Source organism: Symphalangus syndactylus, chromosome 10 (assembly GCF_028878055.3).
Source record: "Symphalangus syndactylus isolate Jambi chromosome 10, NHGRI_mSymSyn1-v2.1_pri, whole genome shotgun sequence".
Classification (NCBI taxonomy): Eukaryota; Metazoa; Chordata; class Mammalia; order Primates; family Hylobatidae; genus Symphalangus; species Symphalangus syndactylus.
Window position 1 is genome coordinate 108,840,561 of NC_072432.2, and position 21,551 is coordinate 108,862,111.

Here is a 21,551-nt window from a genome sequence, read left to right on the forward strand (position 1 = left end):
AATAATAAATGTTAAAGGGAGAGAATATTGTATTTCTCTCTTAGAAACTGTAGATTAAGGCTGGGTGAGGTGGCACACGCCTGTAATCCAGCACTTTGGGAGGCCAAGGCAGGTGGATCACTTGAAGTCAGGAGTTCAAGACCAGCCTGACCAACGTGGTGAAACCCTAGCTCTACAAAATACAAAAATTAGCCGGGCGTGCTGGCGGGTGCCTGTAATCCCAGCTACTTGGGAGGCTGAGGTAGGAGAATTGCTTGAACCTGGGAAGCAGAGGTTACAGTGAGCCGAGATTGTGCCACTGCACTCCAGCCTGGGCAACAGAGCAAGACTCTGTCTCAAAAAAAAAAAAAAAGAAAGAAAGAAATTGTAGATTAAAAAATATCTAGGAAGCAACCTGATATGAGAGAACTTTCCTTAATATCAGAAAAAGACAAAACGTATAGTAAATGTTTTCCTTCCCTTCTTCCCCTTCCCCTTTTGGATGCTGATGCTAAGCTTCCAGGTATATTGACATAAAATAAATTTTTATGCCTTTCTTATTCTTGGGATAAGGGGAAGAAAAATTTTACACTTTCCTAAGTGAATCTATTTAGAAATTGCAAAATAAGTGACATTCCTCAGCAATGAAATTCTTATCCTTCAATGTGGAAAAAAAAAAGATATGGGAAACCTTAAGGTACTTAAAAAATATAACATCTTAAAGTAGATAAAGAAGAGAAAGATCAAAAGGAAAGTAAAGAAGAAACTATAAGAAACACAGGGCAAGAATGAAAACAATGTCCTTTCCACTGGAAAGATTAAATATGTTCCAAATTGATTAGAACCTAACCCCCCTCAACCTGATCTCATTGGTAAAGTGCCAGAGATGGAGTTAAGGGCAAGATCAGAGAATAAGTACTAAGTAGTTTATATATAAAGCAAACTAAATGAATATAAGAATTTCAAATATCTTCCTACCTACGCAAAACAAGGTGAAAAATTAGCCACATTTTACACACTGAGCTGGGATCTTTAAAAAAATAATTATTCACTTAAATAGAACTACATACACATTCACACATACACACACATATTAGGAACTCTAAAATGTTAAAAGTGTTTATGTCAGCTGGGTGCGGTGGCTCATGCCTGTAATCCCAGCACTCTGGGAGGCCAAGGCAGGTGGATCACCTGAGGTCAGGAGTTTGAGACCAGCCTGGCCAGCATGGTGAAACCTCGTCTCTACTAAAAATACAAAACTTAGCCAGGAGTGGTGGCAGGGGCCTGTAATCCCAGCTACTTGGGAGGCTGACGCAGGAGAATCACTTGAACCCAGGAAGCAGAGGTTGTGGTGTGCCAAGATTGCACCATTGCACTCTAGCCTGGGTGACAGAGTGAGACTCCGTCTCAAAAAAAAAAAAAAAAAAAAGTGTTTATCTCTAAGTAAATAAAGTACTGGTGCTTTGAATTTTCTTCCTAATACTCCTTTTTTTAAGTTATATCTATTTAAGGTATACCATATGATATTTTGACATACATATAGTGAAATGATTACTATAGTCAAGCAAATTAACATATTCATGTTACTTTTTTTCCTAATATATTGTAGAAATAGTCACTTTTTTTGGTAAAAGTACCTAAAATTTACTCTCTTTGCAAATTTACAATACACAATATTATTAACTATGGCTTTCATGTTGTACATTAGATCTCCAGGTTTTATCCTACTTGACTGAAACTTTGTACCCTTTGACCTATCTCCCTATTCCCCCTCGTCCTCCTCATTCCCTCCCCCGTAACTAACTCTACTTTCAGTTTCTAAGAATTAAAGGGTTTTTTTTCCCAAATCTTTCTACCCTAGATCAGTATTAGCTCTACTCAGTAAAATCCTGCAGCGTCCTTTTTAAGAAAATGTTTTCAGTAATAATAATGTCATTACCAGCAGTTCATGTTTGCATTTGCCATACCGCCCAAGGCATGGATGAGACCTGGGCCAGAAACAACAAGGCAGACTCCTGGCCTAAAAGCAAAACAGAATTTATTTTATTAAAATCAGGTCAAATGTAACAGATTCATAACACTTTGGTGTGAAACATGGCAATCTTGGACTTCAAAGGAAGGACATACAAGTCTTTACTATAACTGATAAAACAATTATTAGAATATTTTTAATTTAAAAAAAGGCAATATATATACATATATACTTTTTTTTTGAGATAGCATCTCACTCTGTTGCCCAGGCTGGAGTGCAGTGGCATGATCAGGGCTCACCACAGCTTCAACCACCTAGGCTCAGGTGATCTTCCCACCACAGCCTCCCAAGTAACCGGGACTACAGGCAGATGCCACCACACCCAGCTAATTTTTTGTATTTTTTTTGGTAGAGACGAGGTTTCACCATGTTGCCCAGGCTGGTCTTGAACTCCTGGGCTCAAGTGATCTGCCTGCCTTGGCCTCCCAAAGTGCTGGGATTACAGGCATAAGCCAGCATGCCTGGCCCCAAAAAAGAAAGATTATATCAGATTTCTCGCGAGAAATAAGGTACCTATCATTTTTCACACCTTGTATCTCTAGCCACTTATTTTGATCTGGACTATATCTGGACTAAATCAAGTTAATGGTATACAGAAGCAAATTTTTGACTGCTGAGTTCATTTTTGTATGAAAAAAGGTTTTTTTTCTTCATTTCTTAACAAATAAATATAATGTCAACTGATCTTTGATAGGAAAGTAATTCTGAATGCAGTGCTCTGCCCAAAATGGTTTTTGTTTTTTCTTTTGTCTTTTTTTTTGAGACGAAGTCTCGTTCTTGTCCCCCAGGCCGCAGTGCAATGGCGTGATCTCGGCTCACTGCAACCTCCACCTCCCAGGTTCAAGTGATTCTCCTGCCTCAGCCTCCCAAGTAGCTGGGATTACAGGCATGTGCCACCACGCCTGGCTAATTTTTGTATTTTTAGTACAGACGGGGTTTCACCATGTTTGGCCAGGCTTGTCTCAAACTCCTGGCCCCAGGTGATCCACCCGCCTCGGCCTCCCAAAGTACTGGGATTACAGGCATGAGCCACCACCTCTGGCCCCCAAAATCTTTTAAAACTGAATTTGAGGCTGAGCACAGTGGCTGACGTCTGTAATCCCAGCATCTTGAGAGGCTGAGGCAGATGGATCACTTGAGCCCAGGAGTTCATGACCAGCCTGGGCAACATGATGAAACCCTCTTTCTAAAAAATATAAAAACTAGCTGAGTATGGTGGTGTGCACCTGTAGTGCCAGCTACTTGGGAGGCTGAGGCAGGAGAATCGCTGGAACCTGGGAGGTGGAGGTTGCAGTGAGCCAAGATGGTGCCACTGCACTCCAGCCTGGGGACGACAGAGTGAGACTCCAAATAAATAAATATTGAACTTGAATGTTTTACCCTTCGGTGTGACTTTCTAAGCTTAAACCACTCGGGGAAAAGGTATCTCAATATAATTCAGATTGCCATTTTACATTTATAAAATAATTTCTTAAAAATTTCTGTTTAAGACGGACTTGAAAATAAGTAATTACCACCAAGTAAACTAAACTTCTGGAACAGTACTATCCAACAGAACTTTGTATAGTAATAGAAATGTTCTGCATTTGCAGTATGATACGGTAGCCACTACTGACATGGTTACTGAGCACTTAAAATGTGGCTACTACAAACTGATAAACTATGATTTAAATGTTATTTAATTTTAACTAACTTAAATGTAAACAGGTCATATGGCTCATGGCTACTATACTTGCCAGTGCAGCTCCAGGAGTTCATTCAAATAGCAAAAATGTTTTAAATATGAACTTTTAGGCCAGGCATGGTGGCTCATGCCTGTAATCCTAGCCCTTTGGGAGGCCAAGGCTGGCAGATCATGAGGTCAAGAGACAGAGACCATCCTGGCCAACATAGTGAAACCCCATCTCTACTAAAATACAAAAATTAGCTGGGCATGGTGGTACACGCCTGTAATCCCAGCTACTGGGGAGGCTGAGGCAGGAGGATCGCTTGAACCCAGGAGGCAGAGGTTGCATTGAGCCGAGATTGCACCACTGCACTGTCCAGCCCAGGTGACAGTGCAAGACTCCATCTCAAAAAAAAAAAGTATGAACTTTTAACCATTCTCTTAATCATTGTTCTAGCATTTTTTTACATTAAGGCATTAATTAATAACTATAATTTAAATGCTTTCCAAGCTAAATGAAAAGATTAAAATATTTGTCATATGTAAATAAAGTGGCAGAAAATGGTGACAATAGTGTTGACGGCCTATTTTTTTCAGGCTCAAATTCACAAGTTCCTTATCACAGAAAAAAACCTATTCTGGTGAGGTCTAGACTTTGAGATCTTATTAGTTTGCATTTCTTAGCCACTGAATTACTAGTTTCATTTTTGGAAATAAAAAAATGTATTAAAACTAACATACATGAAAAAAGTATGATACACATTCCCATGAGAGTCCAAATTCTGCTTAAAAAAATACATAGATAAGGGAAAAAACTGGAAGAAAATGACCAATTCTTAACAGTTCTGAGATCACATAGGTGATTTTCATCTTCTTCATCTTTTTTCCTTTTTTTTTTTTTTTCGAGACACAGTCTCACTCTATCACCCAGGCTGGAGGGCAGTGGCGCAATCTCAGCTCACTGCAACCTCCACCTCCCAGGTTCCAGCGATTCTCCTGCCTCAGCCTCCCAAGTAGCTGGCACTACAGGTGCACACCACCATATTCAGCTAGTTTTTATATTTTTCAGAAACGGGGTTTCACCATGTTGCCCAGGCTGGTCTCAAACTCCTGACCTCAAGTGATCCACCCGCCTCAGCCTCCCAAAGTGCTGGGATTATAGGCGTGACCCACCATGCCTAGTCGATTTTCATTTTCTTCTTTATGCTTTCTATTATTTTCCAAGTTTTCCAAAATGGACATTTTAAAAATGTATTAATTTTTAATAATAAAAAGGGGGTAGTAGGTAACATGGATACACACTAAAAAATCAGAATGCATGGAACAGGTCTCAACAGTCACATTTTGAACCAAGCATTTTTGTATTAAGTGTGCTGGGGTAGTTGTGAGATCCAAGACAAGGTATCATACATCAACTCACTATCTGATCACCGGTGATTCACTCTGCAAAACAGCAATGTGTTCCACTCTAAAACACTTCTGGTATCATTATTCTTTTGATGTGGTCCTTAGAGAGTTTTAAATGTTTTTTATCTTTTGTTATTTAATATATTCTTCTATAATCTTTCCAAATGAACTCATCCTTCAGCTGAAAGACATAATAGTTCTACCCCAAAATATTAAAGTAATTGAAGTGAAACAAATTTTTAGTTTACCTGCCTGTCAGATATCCAATCGCAGAGGCAGCATAACAAGCCTACGAGAAAAGAACACTGGGACTTGAGCATATTGGGATCCTTACAGTACATTCATGAGAGCGACTTACTATTAAATAATGGACAAGAACATAATGGTAAAAGCAGAATTAAAACACTTCCCACCTTAGTAATAAATGTTCTACACATAAATTTCAAATAATGGTTATCTAATTTTTAGTTTTTCAGGAAATTTGTTCATATGTATGTTATTCAAAACATCCTCTTACAATTGCTTAAATATCTACAGGATCAACAGGAATGTCCTCTTTTATTAATGATATTGGTAATTTGTTTTCTTTCTTTTATTCTTCATCAGTCTCATGAGGGGTTTATCAAATTTATCCACCTTTTCAAAGAACAAATTTGTGCCTTTGTTGGTTTTTCTCTATTGCTTGTTTTCTATTTCACTGATTTCTGTTCTTTGTATTTACTGTTTCAGTCATTTTGAATTTGATTTGCTTTTCTTTTTCTAGCTTCTTAAAATACCAATTTAGAACACTGGTTTTTAATTTTCTTTACAAATAGATTTGTTTAAAATGATTCCAAGAACTGCTTTAGTTATAGGTTACAAGTTTGAGATTACATCTTTTCATTATCATTCTATTCAAAATATCTTCTACTTTCCATTGTGATTTCTTCTTCAACCCACTGGTTAACTAGGATCTGTAGTGATATCTCCTTTTTCATTCCTGACATTGGTAATCTGTTTTCTCTTTTATTCTCAATTGGTCTATCTTGAAGTTTATTCATTTTGTTGATCTTTTCAAATATTTACAAAATACCAAAAAGTATGTTGCTTAATTTCCAAACGTCTGAGATTCTTTTTAGTTATCTCTTATTGAGTTCCACTTCCACATGGTCACATGACATATACTGCACGCTTTCAATCCTTGGCAATTTATTGAGATTTCCTTTATGGCCTGTATATGGATAGTTTTTACCTTGTAACTCTACTTCAGCTCATAATCAGGAAGAGAGGGGGCACTAAATTAAATGCACACAAGATAACCTGGGAAAATGCTGAGTGCTCTCTCAAACTCTTCTTCTTAGTCTGGGACATCATTTTTTTCCCAGTATTATTTCTTCTCATTTCTTTAGAAATAACAATAAATTGTGTATTTCCTAGCCTTCATTCAGCTTTAAATGAAGTAGTACACTGTCTTAAAGAAATCCACATTAAGGACATAAATGTAAAAAAAAAAAAAAAAAAAAAAGGAAATGTTTATGGATCATAATCTTAACTGGCTCTACTATCATATACCCACTGAGAACCTGCACAAAGACTCTGCTCTTTTCCTGTGTTGCTATTCTCTACTGGCCCCGTCTCTCTTCCCTTTTACACATAAGGCCAAATTCACATTAGGAGAATAAGACAACTCCTAAGAAATGCAGGCATGTAAATACCTGCTGCAATAAGAACACTTTATTTAGACACCCAAAAGAATTGCCCACTTATAATAGCTAGGTAAGAAATGTTGCTAGGCAATGCAAAATATACAACAACATGTAACAAAAAGTATATTCCTCTGGTAGGAAACGTCAAAAGTTGAGAGGTAACTGTTTTTTTTGTTTTGTTATGTTTTTTTTGAGACGGAGTTTCACTCATTGCCCAGGCTGGAGTGCAATGGCGTGATATTGGCTCACAGCAACCTCCACCTCCCCCCAGGTTCAAGCAATTCTCCTGCCTCAGCTTCCCGAGTAGCTGGCATTATAAACATGTGCCACCACGCCTGGCTAGTTTTATATTTTTAGTAGAAACGGGGTTTCTCCATGTTGGTCAGGCTGGTCTCAAACTCCCGACCTCAGGTGATCTGCCTGCTTCGGCCTCCCAAAGTGCTGGGATTACAGAGGTGAGCCACCAAGCCTGGCCGTAACTGGTTTTATGACCATAAAAGATCTGTTCCTCTACTAAACTACCTCCATTCACAGGCAGAACAGTGTACATGGTACTTAGAGAGCAGACTCTGGAGCCAATCTGTTTTGATTTAAATCCCAGCTTCCCCACTTTCTACTGTGTAATTTTGGCAAGTTGCTCTACATCTCTGTTTCCTCATCTATAAAATGAAAATAATGCAAAGCACTGCTGTGAGGATGAAATCAGTTCGTATGTGTAAAACACTCAGAATAGTGCCCACACACAGTAAGCTCTCAAAAACAATGAACTTGCTGACAATCTGCCTACTTGCTGGCCAGTTGGTCAGTATGTCTTGATTACTCTATGGATCTAATCAAAGACAATGAAGTCACACTCAACTACATCTTTCTCTTTAGCACAAACATGCTCCTGAATGCCTTAGCCTGTTTTCATGTTCCCTCCGAATCATTCTGTCACTACCCTCAGTTCAGGTACCCATTTAAGTCTTCCTTTGACTACCATAGAGTCAGGCCGCTTGAGGGACATATGCACTGGGATGTTCCACCAACATCTCAAATTCATGTGTTCAAAACTGAACATCACCTTTCTCCTCCAAACTGGCTCTTCCTTCTATATTCCCAGTCTCAGTCACAGACACTATGATCCACACAATCAATCAAGCAAGCCCAAAATCTGGGAATCATCTCCAGAGGAGCCTGCCTCCTCCTTCCTAACTGGTTAATGCCTGGCCTTCAGAACAGCTCAGACATCATCTCCTGTGGGAAGCTGAGCCTGCGTACTCCTTCCCTGGGCTTTATAGTACCCTTGGTATCTCTCTATCACAGCACTTACCACCTTATAATACAATTGTTTGTGTCTGTCTCCACAGCTTTGCTGTAAGCCCCTTAAAGCCAGGAACTATCATTCATCTCTGTATCCAGCACCCAACACAGCACATGGGACCTAAAGAACCCTGAACTAAGCTTATAGGGGCTGAAATAAAACTTAGAGACAGAGGTTGTGCTATGTTGCCCAGGCAGCCTCTAATTCCTGGACTTGAGTAATAATCCTCCTGCCTCAGCCTCCTTAGTAGCTGGGATTACTGGCATGTACAACCATGCCTGGCATCATCTTTCTGAAGTACAAGCCTAATTATATCTCCCACCTGTTTAGAAAAACCTTTAGTCTCTCCCATTGCCTATTGTTAAAAAAAAAAAAAAAAGTTCAAACTCTTTTTAGATTCCCCACAACCTCCCCTCAGCCTGCCTACCAGTCTCACAGCTCACCATGCTTTTACCTACCTTGATGGAACCACATGAACTAACATTACCTCTACAGGCAATCTTCTCTGTCCTCAAAGAGAACCAGTCACCCCTTCTGTGCTACTACATCTATTGCGAGAATTATAATAGATGAGTTTTTTTCTGTAAGTCTTACCCTCACCTTCCAGGATTGATCAACTTGAAGATCAAGACTAAACCTCACTCCTCCTTTACATCCCTCTCTCCTACAGGTTATGTAGCACAATCCTTAGTATACAGTACTTGGTCAATAAATGTATGCGGTATGAAGAAATCAGTGGGAGATATGTCATCTCTACAAAAACAGTTAAATATAGTTTCCATTCATAGGTCAATAGCTTCATTTTTTCACACAGATGAAAGAACAGAATGTTGTTCTAACAAAGACAAGTAAAATGCAGAAGCAACACTCAAGACTTGCTAGTTTTAAGATTAAAAAATACAAATCTCAAATCTTGTAGATAAAGAATGTCATTTAATTAATAAAGAATGTCATTAAATTAATAAATAATGTTTAATATTAAGCATCTACACCATGTGAAAGCACCAACCAAGCCAGGCACTGTGGTGATATAACAAATGAACCACAACTTCTACCCTCCAGGCACTCACGTATGATGGCATAAGGCACCACTTAGGGCGGCCAGGCAGTTGTTTGGGCAAGAGGAGGCAAGAATTTAAATTAGAAGGCAACAGTGGGAGTGTAAAGCAAGAATACTTAGCCTCAGCTGGACTGAGAGTATGTGATATCACAGAAGTGGATTCTTGATCTTTCAAGCCAGCACTACTGAGAGAAGGGCAAGGTGGATTGGCAGAGGATGCATTTAAAAGTGGATTGACAAAATGTCGTATCTTCCTTATCCTGCTTCCAAATAAGCCTCTAAGAAAGGTGGCAGCATGATGTGGTGGAAAGAGCATCAGGCTAGGATCTGAGACATCTGAGTTCCATCAAGGCTTTACCATTTGTGATATCCTCCACCCTGCCCCGAACCGGTCATACAACAAAGACTTGGCCTTCACTCATTTATCCCACAGGTAATCTCTGAACACCTTTCTTATGCAGGCACCACACTAAGCACTGGGGGTACAGATGTATCGTGAAGAAATAATATCCCTGCTCTAATGGAGCTTGTAGCCTAATAGGGAAGTCAGACTTTACTCATAAACTGTCCCTTCCAATAACGACATACAGTATAGTAGTAAGGGCATGGACTCAGACCCAGAATACGTGGGTTCAAACCCTGGCTCTGCTACTACCAGCTGTGTCACCAAAGGCAAGTTTTACTTAACCTGTGTCTTTTCTCATCTGTCAACTAGGTATAACGACAGTTAATATTCAACAGTGATTGATATGATATGTGTAAAGCAGCAGAAGAGTGGTAAGCGCTATCTGAGTGTTTGCAATGCATACCTACCGCTATTATTGATCTTCCCAGTAACGGATTCAGCCACCTGCGTCCATACTCACCGCTTGCTCATTCCTCATCCCGATGTACTTGATGCCTAGCTGCTGGGCAGCAATGGCGATTTCGGTCACTGGGATGCCTACGATGCCAAATATGTACTCCACATCCTGAGGGACGAAGAACAGGGGAGTAAACTCCCAAGGCCCCACCACATCGCCACATCCTTCCCTCCCTCCCGGGCGCTAAAATGAAACCCCCCCGAATCCCATCGCCCATTTCTACTCGTCTCCAAGACAACACCGCGGTCCCCGCCAGCTTCCGTAGGAGCCTTTCATTCCAGGAAGGTCCATCATACTTGCGTTTTCAGGGCCTGGGCGATGACTTTAGCACCAGACACCGGCTCCTGGCTGCGCTCTGCGAAGTTACTGTCCGGCATCTTCCACCGAAAAGCTCTAGGCACTCACGCAGCCGACAAACAAAAGGAATCACCCAGCAAGGTAAACGCGAAGACGGCGGCACGCCACCTGTGGGACAGGAGGGCAACCAACTGCCTTAAACAACGGGAAGGAAGAGGCGGTCTAAATTCGTCCACTCCCCGGGAGAGGTGAGAATGTAAACACGCGCGTTCTCCAATCAGAACTGCGCTCTCTTCCCGGCTCCTCCATTCGCGCGCCAGAGTGCCAGAGGGAGGCGGGACTAGCAGGAGATTGCTGCCTATGCAAAGCAGGTAAGAAGCCGAACTCTGAGGCCTCTCGCCATTGTCTCCGAGTCGGTTAGCCGGAGCGTTTTCGGAGCTGTAAAGGGAGAGTGGCGCATGCGCATATTTGGGGCGGAAGGCGCGCTAAGAGCAGGTGCGGAGGGGGCGTGGGGCGGCGCGGGCGTGGGGCGGCGCGGAGGGGGCGTGGTAGGGGCGTGCGGTCTGGACCCCGCCCCGGGCCGCCCGGGGGACTGCGGGAGGGCTGCGCAAAGGCTGCCGGGAGCTGGGAAGCGTGGCGCGCGTCTCCTGCTGGGGCTCTTTGTGCCTTGCTGCTGTGGTACGGCGTTGCGTTTTCTAGGTATTTACTTACACGCTTTCTGGTTTACGCTCTCATAACCTTGTGGTTTTATAGTCCTTAAATTATTGTAGCGCACGTTACTTAAATCCAGAAGCAGATGTGTACCCCAGCAAGAGATAAAATGATGTTCAGAGTCAATACATCCAGACCGTGCTTGAGACTCTGAATCCTGTTTCCTACCCACTATTCAGCCATTGGGTCACAAGCGATGAAAAGAGCACCTTGAAGGTAGTATAGAGCACTGTTTTCTCCAGCCCTTGCTACTAATACATATTACTCTCCGCTATTATATTTCCAAAGTTAGGAACTATGGCGTTTGATAATTCTTAGGTTGGGTCCCTACCTACAACCAGCCCTGCACCCAATAGCCTTTTAAAACATTTTTGCGTGAAAATCGTTTGCAATATGCAATATCTGAAACTACTGCCTTGGAGTCATTAGACCCTCTGCTCAGTGACAATAAACATAAAATTTCCAATTGTAATAGACAGTGGAACTTTTAATTTTTTGAGGATTTGGAGTCATTTTAAGCAAAAAGAACAGTGATAAGTGGACAGTAAAGAGATGAGAGGGGAGCGGGTCATGAGTAGTGAAATGAATGAGAAGCACTGGAAGTGAAAGGATTTCTAAACCCAGACATTTTCAAACTCTAGTCCTGGGTCTTTTCAAAAGGTCTTCCCCTCTTTTTCTCAACCCCACCCCAGGCAGAGGAGAGTGAAGTGGTTGCCTCCCTGCATATGCAGACTGTGTTAGTCCATTTTCATACTGCTATAAAGAAATACCCAAAACTGGGTAATTTATAAAGAAAAAGAGGTTTAATGGTCTCACAGTTCCAAATGGCTGCAGAGGCCTCACAATCATGGCAGAAGGTGAAGGAGGAGCAAAGGCATGTCTTACATGGTGGCAGGCAAGAGAGCGTGTGCAGGGGAACTGCCCTTTATAAAACCGTCAGATCTCATGAGACTATCATAAGAACAGCATGGGAAAAATCCCCTCCCCATGATTCAGTTACTTCCCACTGGGTCCCTCTCACCACATGTGGGGATTATGGGAGCTATAATTCAAGATGAGATTTGGGTGAGGACACAGCCAAAACGTTCTGTCCCTGGCCCCTCCCAAATATCATATCCTCACATTTCAAAACCAATCATGCCTTCCCCACAGTCCCCCAAAGTCTTATTTCAGTGTTAACTCAAAGGTCCACAGTCCGGAGTTTCATCTGAGACAAGGCAAGTCCCTTCTGCCTATGAGCTTGTAAAATCAAAAGCGAGCTAGTGCCTGGGCACAGTGGCTCACACCTGTAATCCCAGCACTTTGGGAGGCTGAGGCGGGCGGATCATGAGGTCAAGAGATGGAGACCATCCTGGTCAACACGGTGAAACCCTGTATCTACTAAAAATACAAAAAATTAGGTGGGAGTGGTGGCAGGCACCTGTAATCCCAGCTACTCGGGAGGCTGAGGCAGGAGAATGGTGTGAACCGGGGAGGCAGAGCTTGCAGTGAGCTGAGATTGGGCCACTGCACTCCAGCTTGGGGGACAGAGCGAGACTCCATCTCAAAAATAATAATAAAATTAAATTAAAAAAATAAAAGCAAGCTAGTTACTTCCTAGGTACAGTGGGGGTACAGGTGTGGGGTAAATATACCCATTCCAAATGGGAGAAATTGGCCAAAACCAAGGGGCTAAAGGCCCCATGCAAGTCCGAAATCTGGCAGGGCAGTCAAATATTAAAGCTCCAAAATGATCTCCTTTGACTTCGTGTTTCACAGCCAGATCATGCTGATGCAAGAGGTGGGCTCCCACAGCCTTGGGCAGCTCTGCCCCTGTGGCTTTAAAGGCTACAACCACCGCCCCCCCCCCCCCCAGCTGCTTTCACAGGCTGGTATTGAGTGCCTGCAGCTTTTCTAGGCACATGGTGTAAGTGGTCAGTGGATCTACCATTCTGGGGTCTGGAGGACGGTAGCCCTCATCTCACAGTTCCACTAGGCAGTGCCCCAGTAGGGACTCTGTATGGGGGCTCCTACCCCACATTTCCCTTCCACACTGCCCTAGCAGAGGTTCTCTATGAGGGCTCTACCCCTGCAACAAGCTTCTGCCTGGACATCCAGGCATTTCCATACATCCTCTGAAATCTAGGCAGAGGTTCCCAAACCTCAATTTTTGACTTCTGTGCACCTGCAGGCTCAACACCATGTGGAAGCTGCCAAGGCTTCAGGCTTGCACCTTCTGAAACCAGGCCTGAGCTGTACATTGGCCCTTTTTAGCCATGGCTGGCATGGCTGGGATGCAGGACATGAAGTCCCTAGGCTGCACACAGCAGGGGGACCCTGGACCTGACCCATGAAACCATTTTTCCTCCTAGGTTTCTGGGCCTGTGATGGGAGGGCCTGCTGTGAAGGTCTCTGACATGCCCTGGAGACATTTTCCCCATTGTCTTGGTGATTAATAGTTGGCTCCTTATTACCTATGCAAATTTCTGCTGCCAGCTTGAATTTCTCCCTAGAAAATGGGTTTTTATTTTCTACTGCATCGTCAGTCTGCAAATTTTTCAAATTTGTATGCTCTGCTTCCTCTGGAACACTTTGCAATTTAGAAATTTCTTCTGCCAGATACCCTAAATCATCTCTCTCAAGTTCAAAGTTCCACAGATCTCTAGGACAGGGGCAAAAAGCCACTAGTCTCTTTGCATAGCATGAGTGACCTTTACTCCAGCTCTGAATAAGTTCCTCATCTCCATCAGAAACCACCTCAGCCTGAATTTTATTGTCCATATCACTATGAGCATTTTGGTCAAAGCCATTCAATAAGTCTCTAGAAGGTTCCAAACTTCCCCACATTTTCCTGTCTTCTGAGCCCTCCAAGTCTCTAGGAAGTTCCAGATTTTCCCACATTTTCCTGTGTTCTTCTGAGACCTCCCAACTGTTCCAACTTCTGCCAGTTACCCAGTTCCAAAGTTATTTCCACAGTTTCAGCCGTCTTTACAGTAGTGCCCCACTCTCTGCATTACCAATTTTCTGTGTTAGTCCATTTTCATACTGCTATGAAGAAATACCCAAAACTGGGTAATTTATAAAGAAAAAGAGGTTTAATAGATTTACAGTTCCACATGGCTGGAGAGACATCACAATCATGGTGGAAGATGAAGGAGGAGCAAAGGCACGTCTTACATGGCGACAGGCAAGAGAGTGTGTGCAGGGAAACTCCCATTTATAAAACCATCACAGCTTGAGACTTACTTGCTATCATAAGAACAGCAGGGGAAAAACTCTCCCCCATCATTCAGTTACCTCCCACCAGGTACCACTCATGATATGTGGGGATTATGGGAGCTATAATTCAAGATGAGATTTGAGTGGGGACATAACCAAACCATATCAGGGACCCATCTCAGAGGGTGACTTCTTTCAAGTCTCAGAGTGTATCTATAAAGAAAATGCAGATTTTGCATTATACTCTAGAATGTATCCATATTTTAATTTTAAAATGACATTTATTGAGGTATAATAAAGATACAATTCAATATCCAGATTTTAAATGTTAGTCAGATGAGTTTTGACAGTTTTATATATATATATATATATATATATATATACCTATGAAATCACCACCCAAAATAAAAATGACATTTTAAACTGCTTACCTGTCAAGTAAAATTGACATTCCAGAAAGATGTGAAATGGGCTGGGCACAATGGCTCATGCCTTTAATCCCAGCACTTTGGGAGGCCGAGGTGGACAGATCATCTGAGGTCAGCAGGTCGAGACTAGCCTGGCCAACATGGTGAAACCCCATCTCTACTAAAATACAAAAATTATCCGGGTGTGGTGGCACATGCCTGTAATCCCAGCTATTTGGGAGGTTGAGGTGGGAGGATCGCGTGAGCCAGGGAGGTAGATGTTGCAGCAAACCAAGATTGCACCATTGCACTCTAGCCTGGGTGGCAGAGCAAGACCCTGTCTCAAAAAAAAAAAAAGATGTGAAATCATCTTTGCACTTTGACTAGTCCTTGACAGAATGCCTCCTGTCCTTGTTGAAGAAGTACAGACCCCACCCTCTTCCATCATGTATTATTTATATCGGTACCTTTTGTGACAGTTTCTGCCCCTGTGGCATCACAGTCACTTGGAAAGCTTTTTCCAAATAGTTACTTGGGCCCTACCCCAGATCTCCTGAATCAGCATCTTAGGACAAGTCAGGCACCTGTATTTTTTAAAAGCTGCTACCTGATTTTGCTTTGCAGCCCAGAGTTGAGAACCCTAGCTCTGTATTCATGCCAGAAGCATGAGTTACTAATTAAACATACGATTGCCTGTCACCAAAGTAATACTGTTGATTAATTTGGATTGACATGTTCAAAGCTGATTTGACATTGACAGAATAAGCTATATCGATGGTAGTCAGTTCACTGGGCCTACTTCTGTGTCAAAAGAAACACTGACAGAGCCACTCAGTATGAAATGCAATGAAAACTGAAATCTGAATTGGAACAAATACCTGGAATTCAGTTAACTGGTTTTGTAAAAGGATAAATACTCAACTGGCTGGATTCTGCCATTTAACAAAGAGAAAAATCATTGGGATTGTTTAAACTTGGTTTCACCTTTACACCTTTCAGTTCAGGATGCAGTGTTCAATTGTTAACTTGGGCTTGATGATTCAGCAGAAAGAAGTGATTTGAGTTCTGGCTCCCTAGATTAACAGGGCCAAGGAGCAACTCCTTTGCAATCCAATTGTAATTACAGCCAGCTTGTCCAACCCTTGGCCCAGGACGGCTTTGAATGTGGCCCAACACAAATTCATAAACTTTCTTAAAACATGAGATTTATGCACCGACCCTTTTTTTTTTTTTTTTTTTTTTTTTTTAGCTCATCAGCTATAATTTGTGTTGGTGTATTTTATGTGTGGCCAAAGACAATTCTTCTTCCAGTGTGGCCCAGGGAAGCCAAAAGATTGGATACCCCTGACAGGATTCCAGGATTCTTTTGTAATTTCTCAGAGGCCCTCTGTGCATACTCTGTAAGCACTATCCACATTCTTTATTACTTTCATTGGCAATAGGTATAAAATTTTATTTGTTAGATATTTTACTGAAATGTTACTTGTTTTTGCTTATTTACTGATTGGTGGGAGGAAGTCAAAGGAGGAATAAATCTAACCTTTTTAAAAGAAAAGGCTAAAATATTCGTAACATGCTCTCCAAAGAATAGGCTAGTCAGCAAAGAATCTGCATACCAATTACTCTATTTGTGGGTTCTGGATTTGAGATTATGAAAAAGAGCAAGTTGATGGTTTTCTTCTATGGGGCCAAAGAGATATCCAGGCAACCAGGTAATTTAGTAAGAGTTGCAGATATAGTGCCTGGAGACAATTTATTCTCTAAAGACTGCAGCTTCTACAGGCAGTAACTCTTAAAGCCCCCAAATTGGGATAGTGCATTTTAATTTGAATATACTAACAAGGACACTAAAAATCCTTGTGATTATTTTAAAGCATAACACTAGCTGAACTTGTGATTAAGTATTCTCACAAACGAGTTATCAAAATGTGAAATGTTTACTTATCAAATGAGGAAATGAATCAAGGTCATTTGTGATACATTATAGAAGCTAAAAATGAAATTGCCTGACATAAAGAAGATAAAACTGAAACTGAATATCTTAAAAACAAAAAGACGGAAACAACAAAAAAAGGAATCTATGTAGAACACTATTTTTTATAGCAATGCAAAAACCGTACAGCAGGAAATGTGTTGTAGGAAATACGTCAACATAGGAAGTAAAATAATGTAATAAAAAGGTTCTTTGAATAAAGTGGGTTAAATTGATTTTCTTTGCTTCTCATTAAATTTGCAGACTTCAAAGTACCAAAGCTCAGCAATAGGCTTGAAACAAACCCACTGAAAAGCAACTTTATTATTGAGCTGAGGATTGATATCAATAATAACTCACTAATAAAAAAGCTTGATAATAAAAACTCCAAGTGCCTGATGCCAGTTGACAGACACTGGGAGGTTTCCCCAGGTACCCTGTGTGACCTAGAGAAAGCTTGGATTCCTGCCTTTGGCTTGGGCTGGCAAGCCCTGTGCCTTTACTCTACATTTTAATGCCAGGGAGACCTGGGACTGGAGCAGGGAGTGCTATGGGAAGAAAACAGAAGGAATGTTGTTCCCTTGTTTTAGCTTTGTGTTCATACGTTATGGGTTTTGGTTTTTTTGTTGTTGTTTTTTTTTTTAAGAACATTTGAGATAGTTTGACAGCAGCAGTCATTACATCACTGATGAGGACGTTTACTTGTGTAAAATATACGAGGAAATAGTGGTAACTGTATGTTGTGCTATGAGGATGTAAGAGATTTATTTCAAGTGGCTTAGAAATCATAATATAGGTCAGCGCGGTGGCTCACACCTGTAATCCCAACACTTTGGGAGGCCGAGGCGGGTGGATCACGAGGTCAGGAGCTTGACACCATCCTGGTCAACATGGTGAAACCTCGTCTCTACTAAAAATACAAAAATTATCTGGGTGTGGTGATGCACGCCTGTAATCCCAGCTACTGGGGAGGCTGAGGCAGGAGAATCGCTTGAACCCAGGAGTCAGAGGTTGCAGTGAGCCGAGATTGCGCCACTGCACTCCAGCCTGGTGACAGAGTGAGACTCCGTCTCAAAAAAAAAAAAAAAAAAAGAAAGAAATCATGGTATTTCTCTGTATGATGGAATTCTGTACTCGGGGGAGTGTCCCACAGGGTAGGCAAGCAGCTATCACCCATGAAATACGGTACTAGTGTTGAAATATTTTCTGCTTTCACTTGCTTCTTCTGCCATTAACATTCATTACAGCCCTTTCCTTTAACTTTTTAATTTGTACTTTATTGCTTTGTTTTGATTTTAATCTATTCTCCATGTCAGCAAAACAAAGACTTATCTCTAGGGAAGAATCTCTGAGTGATTCCCAGGGTTTGGGGGTTGAACTGGGGACATCTTCATGATGAACTTAAGCCCTTAAACTTCTTTTTACATCATAATCTTTGAGTTCTTCTTTGGAGCTTAGCTGTGATTTATTCTTTTCACTTCAAAAAAATACATTTAACATTTATGACATCTTTCAGACACATGAATAGGATCAGAGATTAATATACACCCATGTACCGAGCCCCTGGCTTAAGAAATACACCACAAATATAATGAAGCCCCCGTGTGTCCTTTCCAGATTACACCTCCTTTCCTGTCCTGCAGAGGTAACCACTATCTTGAATTTGGTGTTTATAGTTCCCATATTATCCATTCTTTAGATGATGGATATTTGGTCATTTTTAGTTTTTTTGGAAACAGTGTGCTCTGAAATTCTTGCATGTTTCCTTCTTGTGCACATGTGTGAGAGTTTCTACATATATATCGAGGTGGAGGTCATCATCATTTGATCTCCAAAGTATTGTACCAATTTATACTCCCAACATCTGTGTATGAGAGCTACCCTTTCTCCATAGTCTCAACTGTGGAGCTTTAAAAATTTTTAAATGTGAAATGGCTTCTCAGTTCCATTTCTCTGACTACCAGTGAGGTTAAGTTATATTTGTATATATATATTGGCCATGCATGTTTCTTTTTCTGTGAATTACCTGTTTACATCTGTTGCCCATTTCCTTATTGCATTATCTTTTGCTTTTTGATTTGTAGATGTCCTTTATGTATTCTGAATGCTAATTATTTGTCTTTTAACTTTGTTAATAGTGATTTTAGAGGTATAAAGGGTTTTTTTGTAGTCACATTTGACAATTCGTCTTCCTTATGTGTGTGTTTTTTTTTTTTTTTTGGTAACTTGCTAAAGAAAACTTTTTCTAACCTGAGGTTATGAAGATTTTTTTCTATATCAAAAAGTGTAAAGTTTTATTTTTTATATTTAAGTCTCTACCTGGAATTGATTTCTGTATGTTGAGAAGTAGGAATCCATATAATATATGTCAATTAGATTTGCTGTGTAATTAACCACCCCAAAACTTAGTGGCTTAAAAGAACCACCATTTATTTAACATATATTCCTATGAGGCTGGGCTCAACTGGGCTCACTCGTGTATCTGTGATCAGTTGCCAGTGAACTGAGTCACTCAGCCCCTGGAGGTTAGCTAGTTGTCCATTGGGGTAGCGGGTATATTGCCAGTGAGCCACATAGCTCTACCACTCAGCAGGCTAGCTGGACTTCTTCGTTCGATGGCAGCAGGTTGCAAAAGGGAATGAGCCTCATTGTGCAAGCCTCTATGTGCAGTGTTTGCTAACATCTCATTAGCCAAAGCAAGTTATGTGGCTGGGCTCAGACTCTGAGTTAAAGGCATTCGAGTTACATGATAATGGAACATGGCTACAGAGAGGGGAGCAATTGCTGGCCTTTTTTGTACTCAATTTACCATAACATCCAGTTGTTCAAGCACCATTCATAATATAGTTCATCCCAGTGATACATAATTTCCCTTCTGTGGAATGTCAAGCTCGTATATTTATGGTGTATTTCTGTACTCTCTGTTCTTTTCCTATCCTAACACCAATCCCACACTATCTTAATTTCTATATTTTTAAAATAAGTCTTGATGTTGGTAGGACAAGTAGTCCCTGGACTTCATTCTTTTGAAGCCATCTTGTTTATTATATTAGTTTTAAGACACTAGAAGGGATGGAAGAGGAACCTTTAGATTAAAAAAGATTTAAAAGATAGGGTATTTTTTAATGGACAAGACTACAGTGTCTAGGGATGCACATTGGGTGATAAAGCTATTTTAAAAAACAAAGAAGTGATGACTATAAAAGTCAGGGTTATGGTTACTTGATCTCTCATAGGTAATGTTGTCAGATTTAGAAAAAAAAAACAGGACACCAAAACTCCCAGTTGAATTTGAACTTTAGATGAACAATGCATAATTTTTTTTAGTGTAAGTATGTTCCAACATACTTATTTATCTGAAAGTTAAATTTAACTGGGCCACCTGTATTTTACCTGGAAAAATCCTGATTTTATTCAAGGTGATAACGCAGTTTACATTGCCCAGCCCTCCTTGTAGCTAGGAGTGGTCACGTGTCCACACATGGGCCAAAGCAATTTAAATAGGAGTCACTGGGCAGGGCTTTTAGGAAATCTGATGAAACTGACAGGTACCCTCTGTACTCTTCCTCTGTACAACATGATAATTGGAGTTGTAGAAGTCATTTTGGAGCCACAAGATGACTCTGAAGATGGAAGCTACATGCCAAGAAGTTAGGCCCAGAAAGAGAGGGATCCTGGGTCCTACATGACTCTTGTCTTTGTTAGGTTTTACTGTCAGATTTTTATCACTTCATAAGAAAAAAAAATGCCTTCTTTTACTATATTCTCGTACACATTGAGTAGCATCAGGATTATTTTTTCCTTTATAGTTAGAAAGAATTCTTCTAGAAACTATCTGGGCCTGTTTTGAGGTGGAGAATGGGAGGGAATGATTGTTTTATAACTATTTCTTCTATGATTGTTGGCATGGTTTAGTTTTTTCTTTTACCTGAAGTTTTGGTAAAAATATATTTTTCAGTCCCAGCCTCTCTGGAGGCTGAGGCACAAGGATTGCTTGAACCCAGGAGGCAGAGGTTGCAGTGAGCTGAGATTGCACCACTGCACTCCAGCCTGGGTGATGGAGTGAGACAGTCTCAAAAAAAAAAAAAAAAGAAAAGAAAAAACAAATAATGTATTTTTTTTTTCTAGGAAACTACTCATCTACATTTTCAAGCTTATCAATATAGGATTGAATGAGGTGATTATTCTTTTTTTAAAAAATTTCTTCTGCATTTATAGATTTCTCTTTATTATTTGTTTTGTATATTTGTTTCTCTTTTTTTTCTTAATTAGGTTAGCTGATCATTTGTCTTTACTTTTTTTTTTCTGTAAACAACAACTCCTTGGACATACTTATTCATTCTCTCATTTTTCTGTTTTCTAATTTAATTTCCACTCATTTTTATTTCCTTCCTTTTGCTTTCTTGAGCATGCCATTACTCTTTTCCTCACTGTTACCACGTTTTGTTAGTTTTACAATTTCTACGTTGCCAGAGTTAATAACATTTGCACTGTGTTCTATAAGTATAATCCTCATGTTTATTTTATATTCAAGGCTCTTGCCAGTTTTTCCATTCACCTCTTAGTTGGCCGAAGATTACCTTCTATGCATTTTTTAAAGAAGGCTGATGAGACCGATGAGAATAATATTCCCTGAGTTCTTACATTTTCATACCTATCATCTGTTTTTCTTTCTTTACTTCAACTGTAGGTTGGCATAATATATAATTTCTGGCTTGAATTTTATTTTCCCGAAGGATTCTATAGGCTTTTACTGGCATTGGTGTTATTGTAGTAAAGTCTGAGGACAGCCTGATTATTTTGCCCCTAATAAATGCCCTTGATCTTTTTATTTAGCTTCCCAAATGATTCTTACTTTATCTTTGAAGATCAAGAATTTTACTAGGCTATCTGCCGACGTTGACGTTCTGTTCCTTTCTTTCTTGAGTTTTGCTATCTCTTTCAAGCTATAAATTGAAATATGCTATTATT

General features: G+C 40.6%; 2 protein-coding genes across 11 annotated transcripts in view; one reads left to right on the forward strand and one right to left on the reverse strand.

Annotated features, from left to right (window-relative positions):
- The window catches only part of HACL1 (2-hydroxyacyl-CoA lyase 1), a 41,870-nt gene extending 31,350 nt beyond the window's left edge, over window positions 1–10,520 (reverse strand). For 2 of the 7 annotated variants that reach the window (XM_055295495.2, XM_055295493.2), the window contains exons 1-4: window positions 10,292–10,429; window positions 9,999–10,103; window positions 5,333–5,373; window positions 1,919–1,999 (exon numbers count right to left, since the gene is read on the reverse strand). In XM_055295495.2, coding sequence (XP_055151470.2) covers window positions 1,919–1,999; window positions 5,333–5,373; window positions 9,999–10,103; window positions 10,292–10,372 — 308 coding nt within the window. In that variant the 5' untranslated portion in view covers window positions 10,373–10,429. Of the gene's footprint in view, window positions 1–1,918; window positions 2,000–5,332; window positions 5,374–9,998; window positions 10,104–10,291 lie in introns of all 7 variants that reach the window. The other 5 variants (XM_055295491.2, XM_063610762.1, XM_055295492.2 and 2 more) reach the window with 5 other exon arrangements.
- BTD (biotinidase) overlaps window positions 10,296–21,551 on the forward strand; it is a 47,640-nt gene continuing 36,384 nt past the window's right edge. Inside the window, exons 1-2 of one of the 4 annotated variants that reach the window (XM_063610765.1) lie at window positions 10,674–10,787; window positions 15,858–16,008. In XM_063610765.1, coding sequence (XP_063466835.1) covers window positions 15,890–16,008 — 119 coding nt within the window. In that variant the 5' untranslated portion in view covers window positions 10,674–10,787; window positions 15,858–15,889. The other 3 variants (XM_063610767.1, XM_063610766.1, XM_063610768.1) reach the window with 3 other exon arrangements.